This window comes from Malaclemys terrapin, chromosome 23 (assembly GCF_027887155.1).
Source record: "Malaclemys terrapin pileata isolate rMalTer1 chromosome 23, rMalTer1.hap1, whole genome shotgun sequence".
NCBI lineage: Eukaryota > Metazoa > Chordata > Testudines > Emydidae > Malaclemys > Malaclemys terrapin.
The window spans coordinates 17,080,437-17,090,679 of NC_071527.1; the positions used below are offsets into that span (position 1 = coordinate 17,080,437).

General features: G+C 58.2%; 1 protein-coding gene across 1 annotated transcript; it reads right to left on the reverse strand.

Annotated features, from left to right (window-relative positions):
- Positions 1-1,385: 1,385 nt before the first annotated feature.
- Positions 1,386-10,098, reverse strand: GET3 (guided entry of tail-anchored proteins factor 3, ATPase). Its single transcript, XM_054012335.1, has 7 exons — positions 9,630-10,098; positions 8,684-8,831; positions 7,955-8,103; positions 6,013-6,163; positions 5,522-5,629; positions 2,371-2,568; positions 1,386-2,044 (listed from the first exon to the last, which is right to left on the reverse strand). Exons 1-7 carry the CDS (start codon positions 9,791-9,793, stop codon positions 1,913-1,915), a joined length of 1,050 nt encoding a protein of 349 aa, XP_053868310.1. The 5' UTR covers positions 9,794-10,098; the 3' UTR covers positions 1,386-1,912.
- Between the last annotated feature and the right edge of the window lie 145 nt (positions 10,099-10,243).

Sequence of the window (10,243 nt, forward strand, 5' to 3'; positions counted from 1 at the left end):
AAGCCCCTCGAGATAAGGCTGGTGCAATCTCCCCTCCAGCTTCCCGGCAGGGCACTTGGTCCCCTTCTCCCAGTGCCCAGGTAGGGCAGGAGAGCAGAGATGGGACATGAGGGAGGCCCCCAGCCCCCTGCCAAGCACAGTTTAATACCAGCCTCCAGCACCCCCCAGGTCCAATGCCACCAAGCAGAGGGGGGGCTGGATTCAAGCCAGGGGTCACCCCAGTCTGACAGCCCCCCTCGGCAGGGGGTTTGCTCCCTTTGAGGTCAGGGAAGGAACCAGGTCACCAAATCCATGGAGGGGGGGAGGGATTTTCTGGGGGCTCCAGGCAGCCCCCAGCCACGAAGACTGATGTGGGCTCACGCTGCAGTGCAGGGGGTGGCAGGGAACCCCAGAGCCCTGAGGGGCCCAGCGGCACCGTGGCTTGCTCCCCGTTCCCAGCCCTTGCAGGGGGATCCTGTCGGAGGGTCTGGCCTCCCGCCTGGCACTTGAAATCATTGTCCACCTCGCTGTACGAACATCCTTACAGCTCTCGAGTGGGTAGAGAGGCCCCCCCACTGAGGACTGGAGCTTGGGGGCCACACGTTTGAGGGGACCAACCTGCCTTCGCCAGGCTTGAATGGGAAGCTGCATCCCCCTCCACGCTGGGCGAAGGATTCAAGTCCCAGGGCCTGAGCCCAGAAGCTGTCAGCTCCGAGTACTACTGTCCAGGACACTGCAGGGGTCATAAAGTTGGTGCGAATAGCCCCCTATGAACCCCCCATCCCCAGCCAGCATGGTGGAAGAGTATGGCCAGCTCTCCACCACAGGAGGTGCAGAGCAAGAGCAGCCCAGAGGCTGCTCTAAGTGATGCTGGGGCCCCGAATACAGGGAACACCAAGAAGGCCCTGGCCCCTCAGCCCACATGCAAGGATGGAGTGACAGAATCCGGCCCTGTTCCCCCAGCAGTCCCATGGGTTGGTTTTCTCCCCGCCAGCCCCCTTGTCAATAGAGCAAGTGCACCCATATAGGGATGACTGTCCTTCCCCAGCCCCCCTGCACTACATCGGGGAGCGACAGAACCCAGGAGTCCTGACTCCCCGTGCTCCTGCTCTAACCCCGCACTAGACCCCATGCCTCTCCATGCTGGGACCAGAACCAGGGAGCCCTCGCCCCATCCCCTGCTCTAACCCCTACACGGTACCACCTCCGAATCACGGCTTGAGTGCCCCACACAGCACAGCGACTACCCTGCAGGACGCCACGTGGACTCTGCCATGGAGAGGCTCCCCGCTGCCCCCCACCTCTGCTTTGAGCTGGGCCAAGGGGCACCCCACTCCCATCTGCAGCCCATCGCCCACCCACGGGAAGTCCCAGCCCCTCCACCCAAGAACACTCCACAGCCAGACTTTCCTCTCCTTTTTTTTATTATTATTTACACGTTTTTCCTTAAGCTTTGGGGCCTCGGCTTTGTACAACACCTGGCCGAGCCCCCTCTGCCTCCCAGCGTCCGGAGAACCCCCTCCACCGAGGGGGGGGGGGAGCAGCAGAGCACGCTGGGAGAAAGAGGGGAGGGGAGAGATGAGGGACTCATCAAGTGACCTGTAGTGGTGCAGCCCCCTACGGAAGGGAAGGGGGAGAAGGACGTGGTGATTGCTGGTTTTTAATGCAGCCTTGAGACTACCTGGGGGGGAGGCTGTGTTAAGTGGGGGGGAGGGAATCCAGTATTCTGCCTGTGGCAGAGAGATCCTGCCCCTCCTTGGAAGGGGAAATAAATACGACCCCCACCCCTGCTGACTGCAAGCCTCCCTATCATGTGACAGACAGGGCAGGAAGGATTGTGCGCTGCCTGCGGGGTGGGGGGAAGGGGAGGCAGGGCCTGGGTGTGTAACTGACAAAGTGGAATGATCCAGACCGGAGCAGCGGCCGCGCGTCCCTATTTGGCGCTGGGCGGCTTGTAGGGCTCCAGGAGGAGGCTGGAGAAGGTGTTGACTTTGTCGGCTCCTCGCACCTCGTGGGGCAGCAGCGGCAACTTGACGATGTGGAAGTCTTCGTACAGGTCCTCCATCTGCGGGGGAGGGGTGGGGAGAGGTGAGAGAGAACCAGCCTCCCGGGGAGCACCGCCTCCTCCTCCACCCCAGAGGGGGCGCAGGCTCCGGGGGCCCATTCGGCCGTTGGTCTCTCTGCTTGAGGGGCTCCGTGAAGTGCGAGTGGGGGGTTCCGGCCCACTGGAACACGTCTGTACCCACTGATCTCAGCTCCCCATGCCAGAGGAGCCTAGTCCAGCCCCGGGGGTGGGGGTAAAGGTGGCCAGGAGGAGCCCAGCTCAGGGGCAGGGGAAGGGGGAACTCAGAGGGGTGGGTCCAGGGGGCAGCTGCCCAGCCCCCTCCCTACCTGGTCGAGATATTTGGACTGGATCTTGTGCCGGGCCTCGCACATCTTGCAGGGCTTCTCGGGGTCCGGGAACACCAGCTGGTTGACGATGATGTTGTGGGTGTCGATCTTGCACTTGGCCAGCTCCTGGATGAGGCGTTCCGTCTCGTAGAGCGACAGGAACTCAGCGATGCAGACGCAGATGAAGGTGGTCTGCTCCTGCCGGGCGGGGGGTGACACCGTTACTCTGCTCTCAGGGCCCTTCCAGGACCCCCAGCCCAGTGCGCGGGTGTGTGTGTGCGCGCCCCCCCATTTGACAGAGGGGGGAAAATGAGAAACCAAAAATGGAAGAGATCTGCCTAGGATCACACAGCACATCAACGGCAGAGCTGGGGAGAGAACCCAGGAGTCCTGGCTCCCAGCTCTCCTGCTCTAACCACTGAACCCCACTCACCTCCCAGAGCTGGGAACAGAACCCAGGAGTCCTGGCTCCCAGCTCTAACCTACTGGCCCTACTCCCCTCCCAGAGCTGGGGACAGAACCCAGGAGTCCCCACTGCTCTACCCACTAGAGCATGCTCCCTTCCCAAGGGAGGCAAAGGACAATGCTAATGAGGCTCTCACCTCTGTATGCAACCTTCTCCCCAAACCCATGTCATTGATGGAGCCTGGCCAGGAAACAACGCACAGGAAGTGAAGTGTTTGTTAAGGGAACTTAAAAGCCAGGCAGGCTCCCAAGCCAAGGACAGCCGAGCCTAAGAGCAGATTTCAAATGATCTTTTCTTATGCTCGGCTGGGAAGTTCTTGGGGTGGGGGCCGTCCGTCTGTCCTGCGTCTGTCCAGCAGCAGCACCCTGGGCGCTAGGGCGAAACGCCGAATAAATACACTCAGTCGCTTTTAGAAGAAAAGAACTTTCCCAGGGAGGATCAGAGCAACGGGCCCACCCAGCCCCCTGTCCCATCCCCGCTCCCAGGCTGGGACCCACCAGTTCCTCTAGCCCAGGATCACTGCTGCCGCGCTCGATTCCACCAATGGTTCACCGGATCCTCACCTGTGTGTGTGTGGGGGGGTCCTAACCGCCCTGCCCCCTCCCTGCCACTGAGGCCTTGGCTACACTGGTGCTGTACAGCGCTGCAACGTGCTGCGCTCAGGGGTGTGAAAACGCCCCCCCTGCCCCCCCCGAGCACAGCGCTGTAAAGCACCAGTGTGATCAGAGCCTGCAGCGCCGCACGCTCCCTCGCAGCGCTGTGAATGCCCGAGTGTAGCCAAGGCCTGAGCCACGTGAAGAGGTTAAATCAGAGAAGGGGGCACGTGTGGGGGTGGGAAGAGGGAATTCCTGCCTGTCCCCAGCAGGCAATCAGGTCTGCCCCGCAGCATCCAGAGCTGGGAGCAGCAGTGTTAATGGGCGAGAAGCCCCCAGCCCTTTTCTTTTCAAGGCAGACAGATGGTGGCAGACAGGAGGGGCCCCCCTGCGGCAGCGAATTCCACAGCAGCCTTGCAGGAATGCAAAGGGACTGGTGGAGCTGGGTTCACTGTAGCTCGGGGCGTTAGCAATACCAGGCCTGACACTGCTGGAGCAGCCCAAAGGGGGTCTTAAAAAAGGACAAACTAGAGCAGCCTCGAGGCCGCTCTAACTTGCACCTGCAGGGTGCCCAAGAACGCAGGGAGCACAAAAGTGACTGGAAGCCGTGTCCTTCATCCCTGCCCCATGTGCAAGAACCAAGGGACCAGGAATCAGGCCCGGAGTCTTCTCCCAGGGCTTCTTGTCAATTAACATTTCAACTCTGTGGGACTCCAGTTTGTATCAAATACCTTTCTCCAAAGCCTGTTTGTAACACAAACAGCCTTGGGCTAGTGCCTGAGAGCTAGAAATTGACCAACTGAGAGGGTCAAACTGACCCGTCCGGTTTCACTGTCCAAAGGGAGGGGAAAGCCAACATCAAGAGCACGGCCTGCTGAGATGTCTGGGTGTCAGATCCCTCCCCTCCCTACCCAACCCTGGCTACTAACACTTGAAGGAGTTTTCCCCCCTGAGTGTAGGGAATCCACCTCTCTGAGAGGCAGTAGCTAGGTCAATGGAAGAATCCTTCCCTTGGGCTGGCCATGTTGATCTCACTCCGCTGCTCAGGGCGTGACATTTTCACAGCCCTGTGTGACATAGCTAGGTCTAAGTTTTGGGTGTAGACTGGCCTGGGACTCCAGAAACTAGACTACTCCCCCCCACCGGCTCTGCCACAGAGCCCCGGGCAAATCATTTAACCCTCTCCGGGCCTCATGTGAAAATGGGGCGGGTGCTTCCCCCCCTTCCTCACACGGGTGCTGTGAAGATTGGATCTGAGCCCATCACAACAGATTTCAAAGTGGGTTCAGCTACACAGGAACAAGGAGTTCATCAGGAACAGCTGGTGTGCTTTCAATTCACGGGGCTAGCTTAAGGGGTGACCTGATCACAGTCTGCAAGTACCTCCATGGGGAACAGATAATAGAGCTTTGTCTTCTAGACTGAACCGCCCAACAAACTCCAACAGCTGGTCGCTAAAGCTAGACCAATTCAGATGGAAAGGTGGGGGCACGGAGGGTAATTTACCATTGGAAGAACTTAATAAGGGCTCTGGGGCATCCTCCGTCACTGGGAATTTTTAACTCCTGACTGGCTGTTTTTCTGCCCTAGTTCAGACAGGAATGAATTCAGGCCAGTGCCCTACAAGAAGTCAGACTAATCAGTGGTTCTCGAACTGTGGGTCGAGACTGCATTTTAATGGGTCCCCAGGGCTCGTTTAGATTTGTTGGGGCCCAGGGTCAAAGCCCAAGCCCAAGGGCTTCAGCTTTGGCCCCCTCCTCCCCGGGCTGGTAGGCTCAGGCTTCGGTCCCCCTCCTGGGGTCGGGTAGTAATTTTTGTTGTCAGAAGGGGGTCGTGGAGCAATGAAGCTTGAGACCCCCTGGCCTAGACGATCACACTGCTCCTTCTAGCCTTCGGATCTATAAGTGTAGGTCCCAGCACAATGGGGCCTGGGTCGGGGCCTCTGGGTGCTACTGGAATACAGACAGATACTAATTGTGACAGTGTCTAAGCACGACGTGCCTCCAGTCTTCACTGCATTCTGCGTGGGGGCTGGCCGTAGCCGAAAGAGGCAACGATGGACCCGCCACTTACCCCCTTGTTGAGTTCTTACCGGGTCTTTGAATTGCTCGCTCACTGACCGAATGACGGGGAGGGTCTCCTCCAGCTTGGAGGCCAGCTGGTCGGCGTTCATGTCCCCCAGGCCAAGCATGTTACACATCTGGAGAGGGATGGGATGCAACGCCACAGCTCAGCGAAGAGAACCGGACAGTAGCTAGCGCTCTGAGCCCAACACCCTGGGCTGGGTGCAGTCCCCCGGCACGCTCTGCCACCTGGACCCCAGGACAGGGTGTCCCATAGCCCCAGCCAAGCCCAACCTGACTTATGCCAGAGGGATACAGAGCCTTACCCATGAGGACCCAGGCCAGATCAGAGCCGCTGAGTGCGACACACCAGGACCCAGGCCAGCGCGCTCGAGTGCTGCACACCCAGTCCATGGTCTAGCCCAACCCCACCCAGATCTAGAAAGAAAGCTACTTGCCGAGAAGAACCACGCCATAGCCCAAGCCAGCGACTGGCTCCCCAGCTCCCTTCCCCACTTACCTGAGAGATGAAGGGGCTGATCTGGTTCTTGATCTGCATCAGGCGGCCCAGGCCCCGCTCCACGATAGTGGGGAAGTTGAGCAGTCGCAGCGTGTGCCCAGTGGGGGCTGTGTCGAACACCACCACGGAGAAATTCATCCCCTTCACCAGCCTGTATGTGCCAGACACACATGAGCACCAGGGCCGGGAGCCAGGGGCTTAGCCTCAGAAGCGTAACCCCCCTCGTCTCATTCCCACAATAATCTGGAGTGCCCCTCGTCCCTTCTCCCTAGTGCTGGTGAAAGGTGCCAGACTACACATGACCCAAACCAGTCTCCCCCCTCCCTGGCCGGCTGTAGTGGTATATACCAGAGGGCTCCTTCCTCCCCCCCTACACCATTGGAGGTGGTAATGGTACATCCCAGAGCACCCCTCTGTAATGGCACATCCCAGAACATCCCCCCTCCATAGGTGGTCTTGTCCCCTGTCCTCGCAAGGGGCTGTAATGGTACATCCCAGAGGCCTCCTGTTGAAATGGTATATCCCAAAGCTCCCTCGTGCCTGAAACTGGTCTTGTTCCCCTCTTTGACTGTAATGGTACAGCCTAGAGTGCTCTTCCACGTGCAGGGGAGGGGCTCGTTCTCAACAAACACACACACTGTAATGAACTCACACCTGGATAACTAAGTCCCCTAGATAGCTCCCCCCCACAGGCAGAGCAGTGGCACCCCTGCCCTAGAGGGGAGTTCCAGATGTCCTGATTTTATAGGGACAGTCCCGATTTTTGGGTCTTTTTCTTATATAGGGTCCCATTACCCCCCACCCCCATCCTGATTTTTCACACTTGCTGTCTGGTCACCCTAACCTCTGTGGTCCATTCCATGCTTGGCACAAATTGGCACAGTGGTGTCAAGTGCAGTGGGTGGATTTTGTGACACCTGTTCCCAGAACTGTGAGCCACCCAACTCCTGTCTCGCGTGGCCAATCAGCTGTCAGATGGGGGTGGATCTGGACTGGGATTGGCTACCTAGAATTTCACTCCCATACTCAAGAGTCCCAGGTGAACTATGTGCTGTGGAGGGAACGGGTTCTGCTTCTTCTCAGTTTACGTTTCCAAATGCTTCGCTGAGAAGTCTTTGGGATTGTTCTCAATAACTGTGATATTATAATCAAGCCTAGAGGCCCCAGCAGAGATCGGGGTCCCACTGCGCTGTACGGTGTGACAAGCCGTGCCCTGAAGAACTCACAGGGCAAACAGAAGAGACAGACAAGGGAAATGCTCTTAGCTCCGCTTTACAGCTGGGGGCAGAGCTGGGAACCAAACAGAGGTCTTGAGTTTATGCCCTGTCCATTAGGTCATGGCTCTGACCCTGCCAACAGCTGAACCCAGATCTCACAGGCCCGGGCACAACGCCATGGGGGTGGTGGTGGGGAAACGTACCCACCCTGAGGACCTGTAGCCACCTTCTGACTATAATGGCACGCCCCACCCACCTCCTTGTTGATGGTCTTACCCGCCCGTCCCATCCCCATGTGACAGATGTGCAGCCCCATTGCTTAACGCACTACAGGAAGGTGCTTGGACCAGTGACAAGTACAGTATGAGAACCTATACAGAAGACAGTCCTCTTTCACCTACAGATGGTCTCATTCCCACCCACGGTGCTGCAATGGTACATTCTAATGAGCCTCCTCTATAGGTGGTCTCATTCCCTGCCTTTACAGCATATCCAACCCCTTCTCCTTTCCCCCCCTAATGGTACATCCCAACCCCTCCTCCCCTACAACAGGTGGTCTGCCCTTCAACTCCCCCTGCCATAGTACTGGTACATCCCAATCTCTCCTCCCCTACGATAGGTGGCCTGCCCTTGTCACCTTTTTGTCAGAGCTATCCCAACATCAACTAAGCGTCCCAATCGCTTGAGGCAAGTATCATGGGCCAGCACCAGGCTGCCGAACTCACCTCATCACCTCCGCATAGCTCATGGCCTCATCGATGCCGGGGAAGGCGCTCATGGCCTCCTGCATCATCTTCTTCCCCATGCTCAGCATGTTGTCCTCCTCGAAGAACTCATCCGGGAGCTCAGCCACCCCCAGGCTGGGGTCAATCTCCTGGGGAAAGGGAGGAGAAGGGGGCAACAGTTTAGGGAAGAGTGGCCATCGCTGTCCAAACGATAGGAGACTTGTTGGCTCAGCACCAGCTCTTGCCTTCGACATGAGAACATGACAGAGGGGAGATAGACACATTTCAGAATGCCTGATGGGTTAGAACAGGGGCTGCTGGATTCTATTCTCTGTTCTGGAAGGGGAGTGGGGTCTGGTGGTTAAAGCAGGGAGAACTGGGAGCCAGGACTCCTGGGTTTTAGTCCCTGCTTTGGGAGTGGGGTCCAGTGGTGGTGGTGGTGGTGGTGGGGCGCTAGGAGTCAGGACTCCAGGACTCTAACTCTTGGCTCTGGAAGGGAAGTGGGGGCTAAAGGCTGGACCAAGGGAAACTGAGTCAGGACTCTTCCCCTCTCTTCACAGTTCTAAGAAGACGCTTGATCGCGTGGTTAAAACAGGCAACTTGGAAGCAGGACTCCTGGGTCTGTCCCTGCAAGCACTGAGAGACTCAGCTCCAGCCCTGCACACGCAGAATGAGCCATTGGAAACCCATCCTCTTACCCCTCCCTCTCCTCCCCCAGCCCTAACTCACCATTGCAAACAGGTTGTCATAGCCCTTGACTTTTGTGGGGACCTTGGAGAATTTCTGGTCGAAGGCATCGGAGATGTTGTGGGCTGGGTCAGTGGAAATGATGAGGACGCTCTCACGCACCTTCGACAGCTGCACGGCCAGGCTGCAGCTGTGGGGGACAAATCAATGGATATGAGAAGGGAAACAGCTATGGAAAATCCATGGGGCTGGAGGGGTGAGGCATGAGATATGGGGGCAGGGCATGCTCACCTCTTCCCCACAGGTGCAATGGTAGATTCCAGCTCCCCTACAAATAGTCTGTTCTTCTAGTCTCCCCCCCCAGCATAATGGTACATACCAGGTGCACGAGTAGAAGCCACCTGTTCCTTGGTGCAGTGGTATATCCCGAGCACTCTTCACAAGTTGTCCCCCCATCCGCAAATATGGTACATCCCACCCAACCTTATCTACAGGTGGCCACACTCTCCTCCCACCCCACAGTAATAGCACATCCCAACCCCTACAAATGATCTCACCACTTGCTCCCCTTACTAGTGGTAAATCCCACACCCCTCCCGTACACAATGGTACATCCCAACCCTTCTAGCCGACAGATGGTGTCAATTCTCCCTATATACTACCATGGTACAGTCTAATGGGGCTTCACCCCCCCCCCCGCATGATGGTACATCCAACCCCTCCAAGTGGCCTAGCCACTCCCAACCGTCGTCCCTCCCTCTCCAAAGTAATGGTAGATCCCAACCACTCCCCCTTCTCCCTACACAATGGTACTTCCCAACCCCTTCAGGTGGCCTTGCCACTCCCCCAACCGCTCCTCGTCCCCCCACATAATGGTACATCCCAACCCCTCCAGATGGCCTTACCACCCCTTCGTCCCCCATAGTGGTACAGCCACGCACACTCTCAGCCCCTCCGCCCCGCTGTAACAGCCTAACCCCCCCCTCACCTGCAGGTGGTTTTGCCCACTCCTCCCTTCCCCCCCACGAAGATCCACTTGAGGCTGCGCTGCTCGATGATGTTGCTCAGCGTCGGCTCTAGCGGTTCCACATCGGGGGCGTCCTCGAACTCGTCCGCCTCCGGCCCCCAGCCGGACCCCGCCGCCGCCGCCATCTTGGAACCGGCTCACGTGACTCGGTACTGGGCCAGACCATTCGCGGAGGGAGGAAGCACAGAACGAACACGCACTTAGAGAAGACGGAGCTGTGCCGCCCTATCCCGTCACACTCGCTGTACTGTCCCCGTAATCCACAGCAGTGGTACAGCCCGACCACGCCCCCTCGTCATCTGACTGGGTCACTCAAGAAGCCCGCCCACCCTGATTTGGCCTGGAAAAGTTCCGCCCCCTTCGCCTCATCTGATTGGTCCCTACGACATCCGCTTTACGTGATTGGGCTAAAGAGAGGGCGCTGATTGGTTCGTTGGATTATTGGACGCAGACAGCCTCACTTCCATCCAAAGGGCCCCTGATTGGCGTCGAGGTTCACGATCTGGCCGCCCATTGGTCCCGGTGCCTGCCATTCCTCTTGAGCGCGTGCGGGACCCGCGTCCCTGCCGGGGACG

What these genes read in the sequence shown, in the direction of transcription:
- GET3 (XM_054012335.1), bottom strand. Translation starts at nt 9,793, where the DNA reads ATGGCGGCGGCGGCGGGGTCCGGCTGGGGGCCGGAGGCGGACGAGTTC. An exon ending in AGCTATGCGGAGGTGATGAG is followed by an intron (nt 6,164 to 7,954) that starts GTGAGTTCGGCA and finishes TGGCACATACAG; the next exon opens with GCTGGTGAAGGGGATGAATT. An exon ending in TCAGCCCCTTCATCTCTCAG is followed by an intron (nt 5,630 to 6,012) that starts GTAAGTGGGGAA and finishes ATCCCTCTCCAG; the next exon opens with ATGTGTAACATGCTTGGCCT.